Source organism: Plectropomus leopardus, chromosome 13 (genome assembly GCF_026936395.1).
Source record: "Plectropomus leopardus strain MGB_pleo_1.0 chromosome 13, ASM2693639v1, whole genome shotgun sequence".
In the NCBI taxonomy this organism is placed as follows: Eukaryota; Metazoa; Chordata; class Actinopteri; order Perciformes; family Serranidae; genus Plectropomus; species Plectropomus leopardus.
The window spans coordinates 10879679-10904994 of NC_142188.1; the positions used below are offsets into that span (position 1 = coordinate 10879679).

Below are 25316 nucleotides of genomic sequence, written 5' to 3' on the forward strand. Positions count from 1 at the left end.
TGGTGATGCTTCCTTCCTCTTTACTGCGTGTGGGAGTAGTGACAGTAACAGTCGATAACAGACTTCACGGTTAGGTGTGTATCCTCAAATAATTCTTGGTATCTGGTTTGCAGGGAAGAGCTCAGTGTTTCTGGTAATCTGCAACTTTAATTGTCAGTTATGCTCCCACAGCGTCACGTACCACCATCAGCACCACCTCTGATGTCCAAATGTGTTCGCCTGTAGTGAAATTAAGCTGGATGCTATTGAACAGTATGAATTTACTTATTTGTACATATGATGAGATTAGACAAAAGAGGAAACAGTAAGTTGAGTGCACAAGTGGGATAACAAAACAAAAAAAACAGGGCTTGTTAAAAGGAACCCATTCAACAATGAAATTAATTAAATCAACTAAATGAGTGAATAATAACACAGAAAGTAGTACTAGAGAGAAAAAAGACAAAAAAAATAAAATGGAATTTCCGAGCAATTAATACTAGATTAAAAAAAAACCAATAATTATAAAGAGGTGGATATTGTGAAACAATTGCAACTGGCTTTTCACTATGACTTTAAAATTCAGAAGCTGGCAACTTTTTATCCAACATTTCATTTTCAGACCCACTCAATATGTGGATATTGTGAGGTTTTCTTCTCCAAACATGACAAAATCAGTACAGTAAATCAGGACATTTTAAATACAACAGAGTGAGTATTTAATTGTAACTAATCTTTCTAGTCAGGCTACTGCTAAAGTACAACTACCCCTTGTAGGAATCACTAATCCAGCGTGCAGTGTTACGGATCTTTTGGGTGACTGAAGCCATCCAAACTGTATTTATTCTATAGGGTGTACAAGTGTCACACTACATAAAAGGGTTGCAAACTTGCACTGAATATCTTGATAGAAAGAAAATAAATAAACCTTTAAAAAGCAGAAAATATTGAAAACAGTTTCATATTTTAATGAAATGTGATCCAAATTTGCTCAGTCATGATTATTTTAAGGTTCTGCAGGACGTAACAGCAACAATATAACCTCAGCAATGTACATAGGTATTAATAAACCCAATTAATAATTAACATTAAAGGGAAACATGAACTGTGAGAAAAGAAGTAGATAAGATTTAGTAGATAAGACCCCATCCTCTCTGTTATTTGTTTCTGAGTGCCATTATGTAACACATTTCCAGTAAACTGTTGGTGTTTCCAGTGAAATATTTGGACAGGAGATAGCCATCAGTCGTTCCAGTAACAAACTAGAAAATGAGTCAACCTGCAGCAGTACAGAGTGGTTACTCTTCTAACCTTCAGAGAACAAGCAAACAGATAAATGCGTCCTCACAGAGCTTCATTTGAATACGTGAACAGGCCGTTTTCATGGGAGACATTTTGAGTTAAAAAAACAGGTGTGAATATTAATTTTATTGATCAATTTAGCGAATTCACTCTCAAGGTTCTGTGCTTTTCTGCCCTGACAAGTCAAAGTGTCTGCTGTCAAAAAGGTCCACGAAAACCGAACATTCATGCCTACCTTAACAATATTTTTATGAAAAAAAATACTCTAAGAGTAGAACTTCTGCATGGAAAATGTTATTTGAGTAAAAGGAAAGTATAATTAGGAAAATGTACCTATATGAACCTTTGTTTTTGTTTTTTGTTTTGTTTTGTGCCAATTTTCAGGTAATTCCGTTGTTCCTTTTTACTTTTTTTGCAAATTTTTGTGTTATAAAACGATAAGTGTGTCTTCTTCCATGTTTTTGAAAGAAATCCGGCTCATTTGCTCAGGTTTAAGGGTTAACTTGCGCAATATAGAAAATAATGAAAGACATGGATCAAAAGAAAAATGCTATTCATGTCCTCTATATTGCTCTAAATAACAGAATCACAGCATTTTATGTGTGGGTATGCATTTCTTTCAACTTTTAAAGAGGAGAAATGTTTGATAATCACAGTGCTGAAACGTCACATTTTTCACCTTCAGTTTTAATGTATGCTGTTGTGTGGCATGTCTACAGTGTATTTATACCATCACATCTGTCAGTACTCTTTACCTGAGGATTCAAATACCCGATGCTGAGCAGAAACAGACTCACTCAGCTCCAAAACTCCTAGCCGCCTCAACAAGGTAAAACTTCGGACTGAATCCAGGAAAACTGAAGGTGAGGTCCTTTATTGTTCATGTTCAGTCAGTGAAAGCGTTGTTACATGTTAAGGTTATCTAGGCAACATATAAGCAAACAAACTTCGGCACAGATAAGGCCATTGGTAAATTGATCTGTCAGGGTTTTGTATTGAAATATGTCACGTGTAAGTTGCACAGAACTGTACTTCTGTGTTAACCATGTAACATCATCGCAGTTGTGACATAAATGTCAAAAGGTGTCGCCATCATGGGAAGGGAAAATTGGGGAAGTAAGTGGCATGTTAAAGGTAACCGTGTTCCCTGCAGCATCAGTTCAGTGTGGCTCTGTCTCTGTCGTCCTCCCAACAGTATCAACGCCATGACCCGTCTGCTGCTCGGAGCTGTGCTGCTGGGGAACCTGGGCGTCTGTGTCACAGCGCAAGGTAACCTCTGATGTATTTTTTTATATTGATATGTGGATTGTTTTTTCTGACTGATTTGATTTCAAAGTCACACTGATTTCTCTCAGATCACAGTGTTTAGTTGAAAACGTCAACACTCAGTTGAGAGGAACCTAAAATTTTTGGGTGCTATGACAAAATAAAGTAATGTTACTTTAAATGTATTGCTTTGCAATAAAAACAAAACACTCAAACTGAACTCACAAAAAGTAGATTCTACTCTCAAGTATGAAATATAATAAGCAACAGAATATGACTTAATTAAAGCAGTAAAAGTGAAGCACAAATGGTTTTCTAGGTCTTATAACAAAAAATACATGCTCTCTATCTCTGAAATTGAGATGCAATGTGAAAGTGATTAGAAAGATATGTCTTTCTACCGAGCCCTGCGTTAGTCTGGCGACCAGTCCAGGGTGCACCCGCCTCTCCGCCAGTGACAGCTGGGATAGGCTTCAGCCCCCCGCAACCTGTACGAGGGCAAGCGGTTACGGGCAATGAATGAATTTCTTTCTACCAGATTGAAGACCAAAGTTTAAAAATATATATATATATATTGTCTTTTCTGGTCTTTGAAATAGCACAGATCCCAGAGGCAAACTGCAGCATTTTAATTCTTCCGTGTTGTCCTCCTTAACTTATTTAACTAGAGTTTGTTTAGTTTTTTGCATTTATCCTTAAGATAAATGGCAATCCTTTTAATGAGAATCCTTAAAAAGTCACTCAAATGTTCAGGAAATCTCTTCTGTCCCAAAAAACACTGAACCTTTAATATAATTTCAGAGCCCAAATAGAGGCTGTTTGAATGGAATCTTTATTGCTTTGTTGGAGTATTGGCTGTGACACACTTTCCCCCCTTTTTATGTGTTTTATACCATTTTTGTTTTCATTTTTCTGTGTTTTCCTGTCTTCACTTTAGAGCTGCCATGTAATAATAACCATTATCATTATAATAGCCAACCAATTAATCACTTATCTGTTTTTTTTATTTATTTGGTGCTTCTATGTCTTCATAATCCGTTATGTAATCAATAATTTCCTCAGGTCCAGTGATGCTCGCTCCACCCTCCCAGGTGAAGTTTGAGTCTGTCGACTATAAAAACATCCTGCAGTGGACTCCACCCGCCAACTGCGACAGCTCACTGCAGTACTATGTCCAGTGGAAGATGTGAGACTACACACATACACACACACACACACACACACACACACACACACTGCAGATTTAACAGTGTTCCTTTCTCTTTTGCATAAATTATCCGATATTTCTAAATATATATATATTTATATATATAGTTGAACTCTACATTGGACTGTTTGTTAAGAAGGTTTAGATCAACAGTAAACAGTGGTAACTAAGGCAGAAATGAAGTACATTTTATACTCAAGTACTGTGCTTATGTATAGTGTTGAGGTGTTTTTAGTATTTTCTGCTACTTCATCCTTTTACTCCACTAATATTCAGTGGCAAGTTTTTTTGTTTGTTTTTTTACCCCTCTGCATTTATTTTTTAAAAGCTTCTTTTACTTTGCAAATTCAGATTAATCATAAAAAAGAAAATATCATCAACAAATGTAAGAAAGGACTTTGTTGATCCATAAGTAGTAAATTCACAAACAACCCAGCAGTATAGAAAGCAATTAAAATGAGCTCCACCTTTATCAGCTGCAACATTTAGGTGATGCACACATTTATGCAGCAATATAGAATGGCGAGTACTTTTACTCTTATCAGTACATTTTGAGGCTACTACTTCTGAATACCTAAAAACTTCTTCCACCACTCTGATAGGAGATGACGCTCTGCTTCATGTTGAACAAAGCGAGATAAACTCTGTGTCTGTCTCTCTCTGCTCCTCAGTTACGGCGAGCCTCAGTGGTTGGACGTGGACGGCTGTCAGGGGATCCAGAAGCCTCAGTGTGACCTCAGCGTCGTGACCTCTGAAACCAGAGAGTGGTACTACGCCAGAGTGCACGCCTCCTCCCTGCCCTCCAGCAAGTCAGCCTGGGCCCTCTCCCCGAGGTTCAGCCCGCGCTGGGACAGTGAGTATTCACTCTCCTCCTCATCATTGTCTGCATCCTCTTCTTCTTTGTCTGTTCGCTGCTTCCTCAAACTGATGCAACGACACGTGGAAGAAAACACAACCTGAAACACAAAATGTTATGACTAGATCTTTATGTAGAACTACCAGAGGTAGAAACATAATAAAATATTTATATCAAGAAAGGGTGACAATAAACACTGAACACAAGAGTTTCGGTTTGAAGATTTACATAAAGAGAATGCTAATAAATCCACTTTTTTTAAAGTTAGGATGTTCAATGTACTAACTCATTAAATATGAACTTTAGAAGATAAGGAGAAAATAAAATAAAATTAAATAAATCTAGATAATCTAGGATGTTTTCTGGTATTTCAACTCATCAATTTATAAGTCAAAATCACTTAAACAGGAATTCTCTTTAAAATGTGCCACAAATAAATCACCTCGTCTGTCACTCTTTGATGAATTTGATTGTGTGCTTCATTACTGTGCAAAAAAATAGAGAAACTTTAACAAGATTCTTGTATTGTGTTTGCAGCCAAAATCAGCTCTCCCATACTGAGGCTGAACCTCACGGAGCAGGGGATTGTGGTCCGTGTGAGGCCCTCCAAGCTGCTCGTCCGGAGGCTGCACAGCAGTCTGCAGTACAAGATCTACCTCATACATGCCAGCGGAGAGGAGGTATACACACACAGTGACTAATGTCTCCATCCATATTGTTTTAGTCTCATTTTGCCTCTAAAAGGGATCCTGGAGGAACTTGCATAGCTTGTAATAAAAATCGTGACACATACTTTTTACAATTTTATACACTGAAAAAATGCACGGCACACCAACACACAAGGTCAGTGTACACTGCATTTTTAGTATTTATATAAATAAAAAAAAAAATTTATATAAATTTTTTACTACTTATTAACCTGTAAAGGGACTTTTAGGCGACAACTTCAGATATCTTGTTTGTTCTTTTCAGGAGTCCAGAACCCACAGATATTCAGTTTTTGTTTTTAAAGAGCAAAAAGGTAGCAAATCCTAACTTTTGAGACACTGGAATCAAAAATGACTGGCGATAAGTGACTTGAACAACTAACCCTTTGAAACCTTGATCGACATCACTTGTCTAAGGCTGCATTCAGACACCTTCACAAGTATTCTTTTGAGAACATGAGACAAAATGCAATAAGAAACTGGGCAGGAAATGTTCTGCAAATTTCAGGAAATAAGTAGATTTGGATTTCTTTTTAAAGTCCAAAATTATAGCTGCAAGCAGTGATGAAAGGGCCCTCGCACCCACATGTATGTTGGAGTACTGGTGAACTCCAGCTAAAGTGGCCATTCATTTCTGTGAAAGTCAGATAATGCACACAGAGAGTTTGAGAAATTTCACAAGATGTAGTACTTTCAGAGCCCACTAGATGGCACTGAAGGGCGCACAACAATTACTCATAAACCAAAGACCAGATTACAAGTTCAAGTTCAATGGATTGTCAAAAACATGTGTGAAGAGGTTTGGCTCAGTGGGTAAATCAGGCGGTTACTGTGACTGAGGTTGCTGGTTTAAGTCTTATCTGGGACAGGTGACATTTGACTGATAAGGCATAAATAAAATATCAGTTGATATATCTTTCTGCTTTTCTGATGTAAGTCATCAATGAACATTTATAACAGTTAAAAAACACACAACTGTCTCCTTGTCTCCAGAATTTTCATATACAGAATATTTAATTTTTCCTTCCAAAACCTTAGTTGATTATCAGCCTGACTCATGTATCAGCCCACTTCTTGACAGACAGCACTGAAAGTGTCTGGAAGTTTGGCTCAGTGGGTAGAACAGGTGGTTAGTGTGTCTGAGGTTGTAGGTTCAAGTCTTACCTGGGGCAGGTGACATTTGATTTTCATGGCGTGAATAAAATGTCGGCTGATGCATCAGTCTGCTCTGCTGACATAAGTCATCAATGACGTACCTTGCATCGAACTTTTAAAACAGTTAAAAAACACACGGCTGTCTCCTTGTCTCCTGAATTTTCATAGACTGAATATTGAATTTTCTCTGCCAAGAACTTAGTGGATAATCAGCCTGAGTCATATATCAATTGAGTTTTCGACAAAGGTCCCTGCTGGTACTGAGGTAAAGGGAACGTCGAAATCACATTGATTGTCTGGAGGTTTGGCTCAGTGGGTAACTCAGGTGGTTAGTGAGCCTGAGGTTACTGGTTCAAATCTTACTTCAGACAGGTGACATTTGACTGAACACAATATCAGCTGATATATTTGTCTGCTTTTCTGATATAACTCATCAGTGTCGTATCTTGCAACAAACATTTAAAACAGCTAAAAAACACACAATTGTCTCCTGAACTTTCATATACTGAATATTGAATTATCTCTGCCTGACTGATATATCAATCAAGTTTTCGTTGAATGTCGTGGCTGATACTGAGGTAAAGGGAACATCGAAATTGTATGCTTTGTCTGGAAGTTTGGCTCAGTGGGGATGGCAGGTGACCAGTAAACCAGTGGTCATGGGATCAAATCCCGCTGGAAACAGATGACTTTTGAAGTCTGAACACATGAAGTTGGGACAACAGACAGGAAGAACAGTCAAGAGACAAGAAGCTGGGGGAGAGACAAAAAGTTTAAGAGACAGGAAAGTCAGTCAAGTTACAGGCAGTTGGATTGTGAGACAGGAAGGACAGTCAAGAGACAGGAAGTTGAGAAGGTTAGTCAAGCTACAAAAAGTGAAGTTGTACCACAGGACACTGAGTGAAGGTAGAGAATGATAGTTAGTATCGGCAAATGCATGTTGAAATCAAGGAATATTGGTAAAGAAATGACAAAGTAAAATAAAAAGTAATTTTGAAACTGTGATGTGATAACATACTTTATTCATGAGAGTACTGACATGTTTTAATTTTAATTAATAATATTAAATTATAATAATAATAATATTAAAGTGTATGATATTTTGTTTGTTCATGACAAAATTGTCTCCTTTTCTCTTTAATTTTCATATACTGAATTTTTCCTATCAATAACTTAATTAATTATCGGCCAACTCATATATCTGTCGATTTTAGACAGACGTCGCTGCCGATACTGATTTTGACCTGTTTTGAGCGTTGTTGATTATCGGCCTAACTCATATATCTGTCAACTTTTCGACCAGAGCAGGAAAAGTCCGACTATGGACCAAAAATGCCCATATATGGGGGGCAGGGGGGCGAGCTGAAAATCACCTGTGATTGGACAGAATATCCCTCTCTCATTGGTCACTGGTGGTTTGCCCTCCCATTAATATTAACATAATAGTAATATATTATTATTATACGTATTATATTATTATCTAATTTCTAATAATGGTTATCTCTCAATCTCTCTCTCTCTCTCTCTCTCTCTCTATATATATATATATATATATATATATATATATATATATTTATTTATATAATAATAATATAATGTTAATTTATTATTTATTAATATTATTATTCAGTTACTGAAGACACCTGTCACAATATCAGTTCATTGAGAAAAAGATTTGCCAGGAAAATATTGAAAATATGAAGCTTTATTTATTATTGTTTTTTATTTCATGAGATGCTTGAAATGTCTCTTTGTTGCTTCGGGGTCGTTTGCAGTCGGTGCCGGTCTGTCTCAGGGTGGCCCAAAACGCAGCCTTCTGCGGTGTGTTCCTCATCTAATGTCATGTCTGATGTGATCCCTCTCCAAACATCCTTTTCTTCCTCGGCAGAGACAGCTCTCCTCGCTTCCAGCAGCTGAAAACACAAAAGTACAATCAGTACTACGCTGTGGTGTTAATACTGCATAGATATGTTTGTCGATACACATACAGATCCCATTCAGCACAGTGCATTCAGCTGTTTTCTTTAAATCTTACCCTTGCAGCGGCTCACAGCGCCTGTCGTTTCGCTCAGTTTTGGAGACGCCGCAGTTTCCTATAAAATACAAAACACATCAGTCACTTTGGTGAACAAATATATCCGGGCTGAGCAGCAGGCATCGTCAGTGTGGCGCACATTTAATTCACCCCGACAGTCGTTCAAAGAGATTCACTTTAAGTACACCGTAAAAATTAAGTCACTCACCAAACATCAGCTAATGTCTCCAAACTGGTCTGTGTCCTGCCTGTCCTCCTCCTGCTGCTGCATCAGCTGTTTGTGACGAGGATCAGCTGCAGCGTCTCTTCAGCTGTTCACCGTCATCTTCACATCTTGGTCTCGCTTTTTGCTGAGCTCTGTTTTGCTAATATGCTGTTTTTTGGGTATGTTTTCCTGTAAACAAACACTCGTGCTGCGTCTCGTTTTTCCTCCGTGTGTTCAAATTTCCGGGAAAAACATGGACGCTGGAGGCGTCATCCAATCGGGACACAGGAGCCTTCACAGCCCTCGCTGATTGGCTCAGAGGACGGAACAACGTGGTTTCTCTGGCCAATCAATGCGCAGGAATTGATGATGTCACCACGTTCATTGCGAAGCGTCTGGACGTTTTAAAGGGGCAAATCTGATTCGCCACTTCACATGACTGTCGATATATTAATGCCAAATCAATCAAAAGGCACCTGATCCAGATAAGACTTGAACCAGCAATCTCAGGGTCACTAACCACCTAATTTACCCACTGAGCTAAACCTCCAGACACTTTGCATATCTCCGACATTCCTTTTAGCTCTGTGCTTAGACAGCAGCCTTCAAAAGTCACCTGTCCCAGATAAGACTTGAACCAGCAACCCCAGGGTCACCAACCACCTGAGATACCCACTGAGCCAAACCTCCACACACTTTGCTTGTTTTTGATGTTCCCTTTACCCCACTATCAGGAGTGATGTCTGTCAAAAACTAGATTGTTATGAGTCAGGACAACAGTCAACTAAGTTCTTGGCAGGGAAAATTCATCATTCAGTATATGAAAATTCAAGAGACAACTGTGTGTCTTTTAACTGTTTAAAATGTTAGTTGCAAAGTACGTCATTGATTACTTATATAACCAGAGCAGACTCATATATTAACCGGTATTTTATTCATGCCAAGAAAGTCAAATGTCACCTGTCCCAGATAAGACTTTAACCAGCAACTTAAGTTTCTAAATATTGAATTAGAAACTGTGATCTAATAACATACTTTGTCAATTTGAGAGCACTGACATGTTTTAATATTCATATGCGTAGTATTATGTTAGTTTGTTTGTTTTTGACACAATTGTCTCCTGGTCCAAAACAAAACGCTCTCTCGTCTTATTCTCTGCTCTTTAGAAAGTGTTTGAGATTGAGTGCTGCTCTATCAAGTTGACAGTGAACGAGCTGCAGCACAAAACCAAATACTGCCTCCAAGCCCAGACGGTGATCCCTCTGCAGGCCAAGAGCAGCGCTCGTAGCTCCAAGAAATGTGTCACTACACTCTGATCACACAGGTATGAACACACACACACACACACACACACACACACAGTCACTCATGTCTGTACTTGTTGAGATCTCCTCAAGATCTCCTGATCTTTCTCATTATTTCAGTAAATATCAGTCTTCAGATCACTACAGTGCAGATCAGTGCAGGAAAAAGCTACTTTATCCTTGAGAATACGATACAAGTGTGTGCTTTGCGTGTCTGTGTCTGCGCTGCACAGTATCATTGGAGAGTGAAAAATAACCTCTCTGCTGCGACAAAAGATTACCAAATGACAAGTCAAATATCAGCTTTCGCACAAGAATCCCCAGAGGCGGTGCGACAGAAAGAGGGAGGGAAAATGAAACTCCTGGAGGAGAAATCTTAGCAGGAGAGTTTCTCCTCAATGACTTTAATAACTTCTTCTCACCCCACCCTTTGCATTATTTTTAGACCTGCGACCGTAGCGCAGAGTGGTGATAATGTGATACTGAACAGTTATTCCTTTGTGCAGTTCATTCATCTTTTCTGTCTCTCTCTCCCTCCCTCTTTCTCTTTGCCGTAGATAAACTCTGCCAACATGACACACTGAATGACTGGACTTTTCATCCATCAGTTCACCTTTAATTACCCATCGCTACCTCGACAGCTGCTGCCATTAACCCTTTGAAACCTACTCATATCGGCTTGATTTCTCTCAAAAACATAGTAGTGAGCAATGAAAGAAGGGTGGGGTGGGGTATTACATTGAAAAAGGGCAAAAAATTATAATAATTTTGTAACATAATTTTCAATATGTATTTATGGTAAAATTGAATATAGTTTTTCTTCTTTTTTTCTTTTAACTTTTTTCTTTTTGCCACAGACATTTTCCCCAGTTTTTTATTTCATTTTCTAAATCTGCTTTTTTCTCGCAATTTGCATTTCAATTGCCTTTTTATTCCCATTTTTTTTTAAGGAAATCAAACAGATCTCAAAGGTTTAAATACTTGTGAAAGGTGAAAGCAGCACAAGAAAAGCAATGTCGCTTCAGGTTTCAAAGGGTTGATATCTGTGCCAATAAAAGTGATGCACTTTATAAGGATCTGACTGTGGAGGTAAACTTTACTTTGAGCGTACAATACTTAAATGATTTCAGCTTCCAGGACGAGTTGTGTCACTCAAGACAAGTTTTTTTTTTTTTTTTAAATAAATTTTGTTTGTGAATGTTAATGAATAATTTTAACTCAATGCCCACTTACTAGCTTTTTTAAACTCCATCTATTGATGATGTTAGATGTGGTTCAAAGCTCCATAAAAATGTGAATGAGTGGACCTGAGTTAAGATTACTTTAGAAACACTATAAACAGTGAAGTACAGTCACTGATGTGAACTTCTGCTTTTAACAGACGTCAGTAGCCTGAAATCATGTGACATAACATCAGTGAGTTACACAAGCTGAAACACTAATATTTAGTTTAACCTACTTAGGGGATTTTGTAATTTTATTTTTATTCATTTTATTATATTTTTTTGTCTTAGCATTTGTGTTTGTTTCCTGTGAATAGAGAAACTCCTTCAGTATAAGTTTCATGAGTACAAAGGAGGATAAGTGCCATGAGAACAAAAAAATCAGGAATATCAAGAAAAAAGTCATAATATTATGAGGATAAAGTGACAATTTCAAGGGAAAAAAAGTAATATTATGAGAGAAAAGATGTGAAATTAGAGGATAAAGTCGGAATATTACAAGATTTAAGTCGGAATTCAAAACTCATAATTTTATGAGAAATAAAGTAAGTAATATGGTATGGAAAGTGACAAAGTGTAATTAAAGATCATAAATGATGGGTGAATAGATGAGTGGTCAACATTATGAGAAAAATGTTGAAAATATTATATAAAAAGTGGAAATTATGGATAGGGTTTTTACCATGTAACCCAATGCTTAGTCTTAATTTGTGACTTTATTTCTCATAAAATACAAATTTGATCTCATAGCATTCCGACTTTATGCCTATAAATTTACGTTTTTTTCCTCATGATATTTTGATTTTTTTCTTAAAATTACAACTTTATTCTCATGATATTATGATTTTATTCACTACATCTAACTTTTTTTTTTCTCAATCATGGCCCTAATCCTCCATCATATATTAGTGCAGCGATGGGAAGTTTATAGTTTGATCTTCATGGGTGACTTAGATAGAAACCAGTCTGAGTGTTGCTGTAAAATAAGTACAAACTATGCTCACAGAGTGTTAAGTTATTCAATTAATGTCACCTCTCTTGTTTAGCAGAAACCTTTCTTAAAAGTACAAGAAATTGTGCCAAATTGTCTTGGGAGCTTTACTGTGAAGCAATGAGGCTACACTTCAACACTATTCAGATGCAAAACTTTTAGAATGTATTTGTTGTTTGTGCCATGTTACAAATATAAGCCAATACACTGTTGATATTGCTTAATTCTAATTCTTTTAAGCTGGTTGAATTTTAAAGTTAACGGTCCAGTGTGTAAGATTTGGGGGCATCTAGTGACAGAAATGGTATATAATATTCATAACTATGTTTTCATGAGGTTATAATCACTTGATAAGAACCACGCTTTCGTTACTTTAGAATGAGACGTTTATATCTACGACATTTGCACATCGGCCACCATAATTTTCCTACACATTTGGCACACGTGAGAAGTTTTAGTTCTACAACTGACATAGTATAGTATGTCAAAAAATGTCAACTTTTGACAGGTCATTAAAAATGGGACGTGTCATAGTACCCAATGTGGACAAAAAGACCAAGAAAAGGCAAAAATGGTCATAATTTAGCATGTTGAAAAAATGGCCAAAAATGCCACAGTATAGTATGTCGAAAAATGTCAGATTTGAAAAAGTAAAATTTTGACAGCTCATGAAAATGGCTGAAAACAACTTATTATTATTCTATATAGACTCGCAAAAATATTAAAAGCAGTAATAGTGTCCAAAAAAGGCCCAAAACTTCAACATTTCGCATGTCGAAAAAATGGACAAAAACGCCATAGTATAGTATGTCGAAAAAAGCAAGATTTTGACATGTCATGAAAATGGTTTGAAACAACATATTAAAGCTTATATAGATGCCTCATGTTATACAAAGTGGAAATAATGGCTAAGAAAGGCTAAAAAACTTCCGAATTTAGCATGTCCAAAAAATGGACAAAAACGCCATAGTATAGTATGTCGAAAAAAGTCAGATTTTGACATGTCATGAAAATGGTTTGAAACAACATATTAAAGCTTATATAGATGCCTCGTCTCATACAAAGTGGAAATAATGGCTAAGAAAGGCTAAAAAACTTCCGAATTTAGCATGTCCAAAAAATGGACAAAAACGCCATAGTATAGTATGTCGAAAAAAGTCAGATTTTGACATGTCATGAAAATGGTTTGAAACAACATATTAAAGCTTATATAGATGCCTCGTCTCATACAAAGTGGAAATAATGGCTAAGAAAGGCTAAAAAAACTTCCGAATTTAGCATGTCCAAAAAATGGACAAAAACGCCATAGTATAGTATGTCGAAAAAAGTCAGATTTTGACATGTCATGAAAATGGTTTGAAACAACATATTAAAGCTTATATAGATGCCTCATGTTATACAAAGTGGAAATAATGGCTAAGAAAGGCTAAAAAACTTCCGAATTTAGCATGTCCAAAAAATGGACAAAAACGCCATAGTATAGTATGTCGAAAAAAGTCAGATTTTGACATGTCATGAAAATGACTTAAAACAACATATTATAGCTTGTAGAGATGCCTTATGTTATACAAAGTGAAAACAGCGTCCAAAAAAGGCCCAAAACTTCATAATTTCACATGTTAAAAAAATGGACAAAAACGCCATAGTATAGTATGTCGAAAAAAGTCAGATTTTGACATGTCATGAAAATGGTTTGAAACAACATATTAAAGCTTATATAGATGCCTCATGTTATACAAAGTGGAAATAATGGCTAAGAAAGGCTAAAAAACTTCCGAATTTAGCATGTCCAAAAAATGGACAAAAACGCCATAGTATAGTATGTCGAAAAAAGTCAGATTTTGACATGTCATGAAAATGGTTTGAAACAACATATTAAAGCTTATATAGATGCCTCGTCTCATACAAAGTGGAAATAATGGCTAAGAAAGGCTAAAAAACTTCCGAATTTAGCATGTCCAAAAAATGGACAAAAACGCCATAGTATAGTATGTCGAAAAAAGTCAGATTTTGACATGTCATGAAAATGGTTTGAAACAACATATTAAAGCTTATATAGATGCCTCGTCTCATACAAAGTGGAAATAATGGCTAAGAAAGGCTAAAAAACTTCCGAATTTAGCATGTCCAAAAAATGGACAAAAACGCCATAGTATAGTATGTCGAAAAAAGTCAGATTTTGACATGTCATGAAAATGGTTTGAAACAACATATTAAAGCTTATATAGATGCCTCACGTTATACAAAGTGGAAATAATGGCTAAGAAAGGCTAAAAAACTTCCGAATTTAGCATGTCCAAAAAATGGACAAAAACGCCATAGTATAGTATGTCGAAAAAAGTCAGATTTTGACATGTCATGAAAATGACTTGAAACAACATATTAAACCTTATATAGATGCCTCATGTTATACAAAGTGGAAATAATGGCTAAGAAAGGCTTAAAAAACTTCATAATTTAGCATGTCCAAAAAATGGACAAAAACGCCATAGTATAGTATGTCGAAAAAAGTCAGATTTTGACATGTCATGAAAATGGTTTGAAACAACATATTAAAGCTTATATAGATGCCTCATGTTATACAAAGTGGAAATAATGGCTAAGAAAGGCTAAAAAACTTCCGAATTTAGCATGTCCAAAAAATGGACAAAAACGCCATAGTATAGTATGTCGAAAAAAGTCAGATTTTGACATGTCATGAAAATGGTTTGAAACAACATATTAAAGCTTATATAGATGCCTCATGTTATACAAAGTGGAAATAATGGCTAAGAAAGGCTAAAAAACTTCCGAATTTAGCATGTCCAAAAAATGGAAAAAAACGCCATAGTATAGTATGTCGAAAAAAGTCAGATTTTGACATGTCATGAAAATGACTTAAAACAACATATTATAGCTTGTAGAGATGCCTTATGTTATACAAAGTGGAAACAGCGTCCAAAAAAGGCCCAAAACTTCATAATTTCACATGTCTTAAAAATGGACAAAAATGCCATAGTATAGTATGTCAAAAAAAGTCAGATTTTGACATGTCATGAAAATGGTTTGAAACAACATATTAAAGCTTATATAGATGCCTCGTCTCATACAAAGTGGAAATAATGGCTAAGAAAGGCTAAAAAACTTCCGAATTTAGCATGTCCAAAAAATGGACAAAAACGCCATAGTATAGTATGTCGAAAAAAGTCAGATTTTGACATGTCATGAAAATGGTTTGAAACAACATATTAAAGCTTATATAGATGCCTCGTCTCATACAAAGTGGAAATAATGGCTAAGAAAGGCTAAAAAACTTCCGAATTTAGCATGTCCAAAAAATGGACAAAAACGCCATAGTATAGTATGTCGAAAAAAGTCAGATTTTGACATGTCATGAAAATGGTTTGAAACAACATATTAAAGCTTATATAGATGCCTCATGTTATACAAAGTGGAAATAATGGCTAAGAAAGGCTAAAAAACTTCCGAATTTAGCATGTCCAAAAAATGGACAAAAACGCCATAGTATAGTATGTCGAAAAAAGTCAGATTTTGACATGTCATGAAAATGACTTAAAACAACATATTATAGCTTGTAGAGATGCCTTATGTTATACAAAGTGAAAACAGCGTCCAAAAAAGGCCCAAAACTTCATAATTTCACATGTTGAAAAAATGGACAAAAACGCCATAGTATAGTATGTCGAAAAAAGTCAGATTTTGACATGTCATGAAAATGGTTTGAAACAACATATTAAAGCTTATATAGATGCCTCATGTTATACAAAGTGGAAATAATGGCTAAGAAAGGCTAAAAACTTCCGAATTTAGCATGTCCAAAAATGGACAAAAACGCCATAGTATAGTATGTCGAAAAAGTCAGATTTTGACATGTCATGAAAATGGTTTGAAACAACATATTAAAGCTTATATAGATGCCTCATGTTATACAAAGTGGAAATAATGGCTAAGAAAGGCTAAAAAACTTCCGAATTTAGCATGTCCAAAAAATGGACAAAACGCCATAGTATAGTATGTCGAAAAAAGTCAGATTTTGACATGTCATGAAAATGACTTAAAACAACATATTATAGCTTGTAGAGATGCCTTATGTTATACAAAGTGAAAACATCGTCCAAAAAAGGCCCAAAACTTCATAATTTCACATGTTAAAAAATGGACAAAACGCCATAGTATAGTATGTCGAAGAAAGTCAGATTTTGACATGTCATGAAAATGGTTTGAAACAACATATTAAAGCTTATATAGATGCCTCATGTTATACAAAGTGGAAATAATGGCTAAGAAAGGCTAAAAAACTTCCGAATTTAGCATGTCCAAAAAATGGACAAAAACGCCATAGTATAGTATGTCGAAAAAAGTCAGATTTTGACATGTCATGAAAATGGTTTGAAACAACATATTAAAGCTTATATAGATGCCTCATGTTATACAAAGTGGAAATAATGGCTAAGAAAGGCTAAAAAACTTCCGAATTTAGCATGTCCAAAAAATGGACAAAAACGCCATAGTATAGTATGTCGAAAAAAGTCAGATTTTGACATGTCATGAAAATGGTTTGAAACAACATATTAAAGCTTATATAGATGCCTCATGTTATACAAAGTGGAAATAATGGCTAAGAAAGGCTAAAAACTTCCGAATTTAGCATGTCCAAAAATGGACAAAAACGCCATAGTATAGTATGTCGAAAAAGTCAGATTTTGACATGTCATGAAAATGGTTTGAAACAACATATTAAAGCTTATATAGATGCCTCATGTTATACAAAGTGGAAATAATGGCTAAGAAAGGCTAAAAACTTCCGAATTTAGCATGTCCAAAAATGGAAAAAACGCCATAGTATAGTATGTCGAAAAAGTCAGATTTTGACATGTCATGAAAATGACTTAAAACAACATATTATAGCTTGTAGAGATGCCTTATGTTATACAAAGTGAAAACAGCGTCCAAAAAAGGCCCAAAACTTCATAATTTCACGTTAAAAAAATGGACAAAAACGCCATAGTATAGTATGTCGAAAAAAGTCAGATTTTGACATGTCATGAAAATGACTTAAAACAACATATTAAAGCTTATATAGATGCCTCATGTTATACAAAGTGGAAATAATGGCTAAGAAAGGCTAAAAAACTTCCGAATTTAGCATGTCCAAAAAATGGACAAAAACGCCATAGTATAGTATGTCGAAAAAAGTCAGATTTTGACATGTCATGAAAATGGTTTGAAACAACATATTAAAGCTTATATAGATGCCTCATGTTATACAAAGTGGAAATAATGGCTAAGAAAGGCTAAAAACTTCCGAATTTAGCATGTCCAAAAATGGACAAAACGCCATAGTATAGTATGTCGAAAAAGTCAGATTTTGACATGTCATGAAAATGGTTTGAAACAACATATTAAAGCTTATATAGATGCCTCATGTTATACAAAGTGGAAATAATGGCTAAGAAAGGCTAAAAAACTTCCGAATTTAGCATGTCCAAAAAATGGACAAAAACGCCATAGTATAGTATGTCGAAAAAAGTCAGATTTTGACATGTCATGAAAATGGTTTGAAACAACATATTAAAGCTTATATAGATGCCTCATGTTATACAAAGTGGAAATAATGGCTAAGAAAGGCTAAAAAACTTCCGAATTTAGCATGTCCAAAAAATGGACAAAAACGCCATAGTATAGTATGTCGAAAAAAGCAAGATTTTGACATGTCATGAAAATGGTTTGAAACAACATATTAAAGCTTATATAGATGCCTCATGTTATACAAAGTGGAAATAATGGCTAAGAAAGGCTAAAAAAACTTCATAATTTAGCATGTCCAAAATGGACAAAAACGCATACATAGTATAGTATGTCGAAAAAAGTCAGATTTTGACATGTCATGAAAATGGTTTGAAACAACATATTAAAGCTTATATAGATGCCTCATGTTATACAAAGTGGAAATAATGGCTAAGAAAGGCTAAAAACTTCCGAATTTAGCATGTCCAAAAATGGACAAAACGCCATAGTATAGTATGTCGAAAAAAGTCAGATTTTGACATGTCATGAAAATGGTTTGAAACAACATATTAAAGCTTATATAGATGCCTCATGTTATACAAAGTGGAAATAATGGCTAAGAAAGGCTAAAAAACTTCCGAATTTAGCATGTCCAAAAAATGGAAAAAAACGCCATAGTATAGTATGTCGAAAAAAGTCAGATTTTGACATGTCATGAAAATGACTTAAAACAACATATTATAGCTTGTAGAGATGCCTTATGTTATACAAAGTGAAAACAGCGTCCAAAAAAGGCCCAAAACTTCATAATTTCACATGTTAAAAAAATGGACAAAAACGCCATAGTATAGTATGTCGAAAAAAGTCAGATTTTGACATGTCATGAAAATGGTTTGAAACAACATATTAAAGCTTATATAGATGCCTCATGTTATACAAAGTGGAAATAATGGCTAAGAAAGGCTAAAAAACTTCCGAATTTAGCATGTCCAAAAATGGACAAAACGCCATAGTATAGTATGTCGAAAAAAGTCAGATTTTGACATGTCATGAAAATGGTTTGAAACAACATATTAAAGCTTATATAGATGCCTCACGTTATACAAAGTGGAAATAATGGCTAAGAAAGGCTAAAAAACTTCCGAATTTAGCATGTCCAAAAATGGACAAAAACGCCATAGTATAGTATGTCGAAAAAGTCAGATTTTGACATGTCATGAAAATGGTTTGAAACAACATATTAAAGCTTATATAGATGCCTCATGTTATACAAAGTGGAAATAATGGCTAAGAAAGGCTTAAAAAACTTCATAATTTAGCATGTCCAAAAAATGGACAAAAACGCCATAGTATAGTATGTCGAAAAAAGTCAGATTTTGACATGTCATGAAAATGGTTTGAAACAACATATTAAAGCTTATATAGATGCCTCATGTTATACAAAGTGGAAATAATGGCTAAGAAAGGCTAAAAACTTCCGAATTTAGCATGTCCAAAAATGGACAAAACGCCATAGTATAGTATGTCGAAAAAAGTCAGATTTTGACATGTCATGAAAATGGTTTGAAACAACATATTAAAGCTTATATAGATGCCTCACGTTATACAAAGTGGAAATAATGGCTAAGAAAGGCTAAAAAACTTCCGAATTTAGCATGTCCAAAAAATGGAAAAAAACGCCATAGTATAGTATGTCGAAAAAAGTCAGATTTTGACATGTCATGAAAATGACTTAAAACAACATATTATAGCTTGTAGAGATGCCTTATGTTATACAAAGTGAAAACAGCGTCCAAAAAAGGCCCAAAACTTCATAATTTCACGTCTTAAAAATGGACAAAAACGCCATAGTATAGTATGTCGAAAAAAGTCAGATTTTGACATGTCATGAAAATGGTTTGAAACAACATATTAAAGCTTATATAGATGCCTCATGTTATACAAAGTGGAAATAATGGCTAAGAAAGGCTAAAAACTTCCGAATTTAGCATGTCCAAAAATGGACAAAAGCATACATAGCATAGTATGTCGAAAAAGTCAGATTTTGACATGTCATGAAAATGGTTTGAAACAACATATTAAAGCTTATATAGATGCCTCATGTTATACAAAGTGGAAATAATGGCTAAGAAAGGCTAAAAACTTCCGAATTTAGCATGTCCAAAAATGGACGAAAACGCCATAGTATAGTATGTCGAAAAAAGTCAGATTTTGACATGTCATGAAAATGGTTTGAAACAACATATTAAAGCTTATATAGATGCCTCATGTTATACAAAGTGGAAATAATGGCTAAGAAAGGCTAAAAAACTTCCGAATTTAGCATGTCCAAAAATGGACAAAACGCCATAGTATAGTATGTCGAAAAAGTCAGATTTTGACATGTCATGAAAATGGTTTGAAACAACATATTAAAGCTTATATAGATGCCTCATGTTATACAAAGTGGAAATAATGGCTAAGAAAGGCTAAAAAACTTCCGAATTTAGCATGTCCAAAAAATGGACAAAAACGCCATAGTATAGTATGTCGAAAAAAGTCAGATTTTGACATGTCATGAAAATGGTTTGAAACAACATATTAAAGCTTATATAGATGCCTCATGTTATACAAAGTGGAAATAATGGCTAAGAAAGGCTAAAAACTTCAGAATTTAGCATGTCCAAAAATGGACAAAAACGCCATAGTATAGTATGTCGAAAAAAGTCAGATTTTGACATGTCATGAAAATGGTTTGAAACAACATATTAAAGCTTATATAGATGCCTCATGTTATACAAAGTGGAAATAATGGCTAAGAAAGGCTAAAAAACTTCCGAATTTAGCATGTCCAAAAAATGGACAAAAACGCCATAGTATAGTATGTCGAAAAAAGTCAGATTTTGACATGTCATGAAAATGACTTAAAACAACATATTATAGCTTGTAGAGATGCCTTATGTTATACAAAGTGAAAACATCGTCCAAAAAAGGCCCAAAACTTCATAATTTCACATGTTAAAAAAATGGACAAAAACGCCATAGTATAGTATGTCGAAAAAAGTCAGATTTTGACATGTCATGAAAATGGTTTGAAACAACATATTAAAGCTTATATAGATGCCTCATGTTATACAAAGTGGAAATAATGGCTAAGAAAGGCTAAAAAACTTCCGAATTTAGCATGTCCAAAAATGGACAAAACGCCATAGTATAGTATGTCGAAAAAAGTCAGATTTTGACATGTCATGAAAATGGTTTGAAACAACATATTAAAGCTTATATAGATGCCTCATGTTATACAAAGTGGAAATAAGGGCTAAGAAAGGCTAAAAACTTCCGAATTTAGCATGTCCAAAAAATGGACAAAAACGCCATAGTATAGTATGTCGAAAAAAGTCAGATTTTGACATGTCATGAAAATGGTTTGAAACAACATATTATAGCTTGTAGAGATGCCTTATGTTATACAAAGTGAAAACAGCGTCCAAAAAAGGCCCAAAACTTCATAATTTCACGTTAAAAAAATGGACAAAAACGCCATAGTATAGTATGTCGAAAAAAGTCAGATTTTGACATGTCATGAAAATGACTTAAAACAACATATTAAAGCTTATATAGATGCCTCATGTTATACAAAGTGGAAATAATGGCTAAGAAAGGCTAAAAAACTTCCGAATTTAGCATGTCCAAAATGGACAAAACGCCATAGTATAGTATGTCGAAAAAGTCAGATTTTGACATGTCATGAAAATGGTTTGAAACAACATATTAAAGCTTATATAGATGCCTCATGTTATACAAAGTGGAAATAATGGCTAAGAAAGGCTAAAAAACTTCCGAATTTAGCATGTCCAAAAAATGGACAAAAAGCCATAGTATAGTATGTCAAAAAAGTCAGATTTTGACATGTCATGAAAATGGTTTGAAACAACATATTAAAGCTTATATAGATGCCTCACGTTATACAAAGTGGAAATAATGGCTAAGAAAGGCTAAAAAACTTCCGAATTTAGCATGTCCAAAAAATGGACAAAAACGCCATAGTATAGTATGTCGAAAAAAGTCAGATTTTGACATGTCATGAAAATGGTTTGAAACAACATATTAAAGCTTATATAGATGCCTCACGTTATACAAAGTGGAAATAATGGCTAAGAAAGGCTAAAAAACTTCCGAATTTAGCATGTCCAAAAAATGGACAAAACGCCATAGTATAGTATGTCTAAAAAGTCAGATTTTGACATGTCATGAAAATGGTTTGAAACAACATATTAAAGCTTATATAGATGCCTCATGTTATACAAAGTGGAAATAATGGCTAAGAAAGGCTAAAAACTTCCGAATTTAGCATGTCCAAAAATGGACAAAAAGCATAGTATAGTATGTCGAAAAAGTCAGATTTTGACATGTCATGAAAATGGTTTGAAACAACATATTAAAGCTTATATAGATGCCTCATGTTATACAAAGTGGAAATAATGGCTAAGAAAGGCTAAAAAACTTCCGAATTTAGCATGTCCAAAAATGGACAAAACGCCATAGTATAGTATGTCGAAAAAAAGTCAGATTTTGACATGTCATGAAAATGGTTTGAAACAACATATTAAAGCTTATATAGATGCCTCATGTTATACAAAGTGGAAATAATAGCAAAGAAAGGCTAAATAACTTCCTAATTTAGCATGTCCAAAAAAAGAAAAAAAATGCTATAGTATGTCGAAAAAAGTCAGATTTTGACATGTCATGAAAATGGTTTGAAACAACATATTAAAGCTTATATAGATGCCTCATGTTATACAAAGTGGAAATAATGGCTAAGAAAGGCTAAAAAACTTCCGAATTTAGCATGTCCAAAAAATGGACAAAAACGCCATAGTATAGTATGTCGAAAAAGTCAGATTTTGACATGTCATGAAAATGACTTAAAACAACATATTAAAGCTTATATAGATGCCTCATGTTATACAAAGTGGAAATAATGGCTAAGAAAGGCTAAAAACTTCCGAATTTAGCATGTCCAAAAATGGACAAAACGCCATAGTATAGTATGTCGAAAAAAAGTCAGATTTTGACATGTCATGAAAATGGTTTGAAACAACATATTAAAGCTTATATAGATGCCTCATGTTATACAAAGTGGAAATAATGGCTAAGAAAGGCTAAAAACTTCCGAATTTAGCATGTCCAAAAATGGACAAAACGCCATAGTATAGTATGTCGAAAAAAGTCAGATTTTGACATGTCATGAAAATGGTTTGAAACAACATATTAAAGCTTATATAGATGCCTCATGTTATACAAAGTGGAAATAATGGCTAAGAAAGGCTAAAAACTTCCGAATTTAGCATGTCCAAAAATGGAAAAAAACGCCATAGTATAGTATGTCGAAAAAAGTCAGATTTTGACATGTCATGAAAATGACTTAAAACAACATATTATAGCTTGTAGAGATGCCTTATGTTATACAAAGTGAAAACAGCGTCCAAAAAAGGCCCAAAACTTCATAATTTCACATGTTAAAAATGGACAAAACGCCATAGTATAGTATGTCGAAAAAGTCAGATTTTGACATGTCATGAAAATGGTTTGAAACAACATATTAAAGCTTATATAGATGCCTCATGTTATACAAAGTGGAAATAATGGCTAAGAAAGGCTAAAAAACTTCCGAATTTAGCATGTCCAAAAAATGGACAAAAACGCCATAGTATAGTATGTCGAAAAAAGTCAGATTTTGACATGTCATGAAAATGGTTTGAAACAACATATTAAAGCTTATATAGATGCCTCATGTTATACAAAGTGGAAATAATGGCTAAGAAAGGCTAAAAACTTCATAATTTAGCATGTCCAAAAATGGACAAAAACGCCATAGTATAGTATGTCGAAAAAGTCAGATTTTGACATGTCATGAAAATGGTTTGAAACAACATATTAAAGCTTATATAGATGCCTCATGTTATACAAAGTGGAAATAATGGCTAAGAAAGGCTAAAAAACTTCCGAATTTAGCATGTCCAAAAAATGGACAAAAACGCCATAGTATAGTATGTCGAAAAAAGTCAGATTTTGACATGTCATGAAAATGGTTTGAAACAACATATTAAAGCTTATATAGATGCCTCATGTTATACAAAGTGGAAATAATGGCTAAGAAAGGCTAAAAAACTTCCGAATTTAGCATGTCCAAAAAATGGACAAAAACGCCATAGTATAGTATGTCGAAAAAAGTCAGATTTTGACATGTTATGAAAATGGTTTGAAACAACATATTATAGCTTGTAGAAATGCCTTATGTTATACAAAGTGAAAACGGCGTCCAAAAAAGGCCCAAAACTTCATAATTTCACATGTCTTAAAAATGGACAAAAACGCCATAGTATAGTATGTCGAAAAAAGTCAGATTTTGACATGTCATGAAAATGGTTTGAAACAACATATTAAAGCTTATATAGATGCCTCATGTTATACAAAGTGGAAATAATGGCTAAGAAAGGCTAAAAACTTCCGAATTTAGCATGTCCAAAAATGGACAAAACGCCATAGTATAGTATGTCGAAAAAAGTCAGATTTTGACATGTCATGAAAATAGTTTGAAACAACATATTAAAGCTTATATAGATGCCTCACGTTATACAAAGTGGAATAATGGCTAAGAAAGGCTAAAAACTTCCAATTTAGCATGTCCAAAAATGGACAAAACGCCATAGTATAGTATGTCAAAAAGTCAGATTTTGACATGTCATGAAAATGGTTTGAAACAACATATTAAAGCTTATATAGATGCCTCATGTTATACAAAGTGGAAATAATGGCTAAGAAAGGCTAAAAAACTTCCGAATTTAGCATGTCCAAAAAATGGACAAAAACGCCATAGTATAGTATGTCGAAAAAAGTCAGATTTTGACATGTCATGAAAATGGTTTGAAACAACATATTAAAGCTTATATAGATGCCTCATGTTATACAAAGTGGAAATAATGGCTAAGAAAGGCTAAAAAACTTCAGAATTTAGCATGTCCAAAAAATGGACAAAAACGCCATAGTATAGTATGTCGAAAAAAGTCAGATTTTGACATGTCATGAAAATGGTTTGAAACAACATATTAAAGCTTATATAGATGCCTCATGTTATACAAAGTGGAAATAATGGCTAAGAAAGGCTAAAAAACTTCCGAATTTAGCATGTCCAAAAATGGACAAAACGCCATAGTATAGTATGTCGAAAAAAGTCAGATTTTGACATGTCATGAAAATGGTTTGAAACAACATATTAAAGCTTATATAGATGCCTCATGTTATACAAAGTGGAAATAATGGCTAAGAAAGGCTAAAAAACTTCAGAATTTAGCATGTCCAAAAAATGGACAAAAACGCCATAGTATAGTATGTCGAAAAAAGTCAGATTTTGACATGTCATGAAAATGGTTTGAAACAACATATTAAAGCTTATATAGATGCCTCATGTTATACAAAGTGGAAATAATGGCTAAGAAAGGCTAAAAAACTTCCGAATTTAGCATGTCCAAAATGGACAAAACGCCATAGTATAGTATGTCGAAAAAATTCAGATTTTTACATGTCATGAAAATGACT

General features: G+C 34.4%; 1 protein-coding gene and 1 long non-coding RNA gene across 3 annotated transcripts; one reads left to right on the forward strand and one right to left on the reverse strand.

The window, feature by feature from the left end:
* Window positions 1-1917: 1917 nt before the first annotated feature.
* Window positions 1918-12442, forward strand: il22ra2 (interleukin 22 receptor, alpha 2). Of its 2 annotated transcripts, XM_088086286.1 has the most exons (7): window positions 1918-2144; window positions 2477-2550; window positions 3610-3733; window positions 4426-4607; window positions 5148-5290; window positions 9879-10036; window positions 10574-12442. In XM_088086286.1, exons 2-6 carry the CDS (start codon window positions 2487-2489, stop codon window positions 10026-10028), a joined length of 663 nt encoding a protein of 220 aa, XP_087942412.1. In that variant the 5' UTR covers window positions 1918-2144; window positions 2477-2486; the 3' UTR covers window positions 10029-10036; window positions 10574-12442. The 2 variants fall into 2 exon arrangements, with proteins under 2 accessions (XP_087942412.1, XP_087942411.1); XM_088086285.1 differs by lacking the exon at window positions 1918-2144 and having other exon boundaries at window positions 2251-2550.
* LOC121954990 (uncharacterized) lies at window positions 8160-9121 on the reverse strand. The gene is made up of 3 exons (XR_006106583.2): window positions 8716-9121; window positions 8508-8565; window positions 8160-8385 (listed from the first exon to the last, which is right to left on the reverse strand). It is a non-coding gene; the product is annotated as an uncharacterized LOC121954990 (long non-coding RNA).
* Window positions 12443-25316: the final 12874 nt, after the last annotated feature.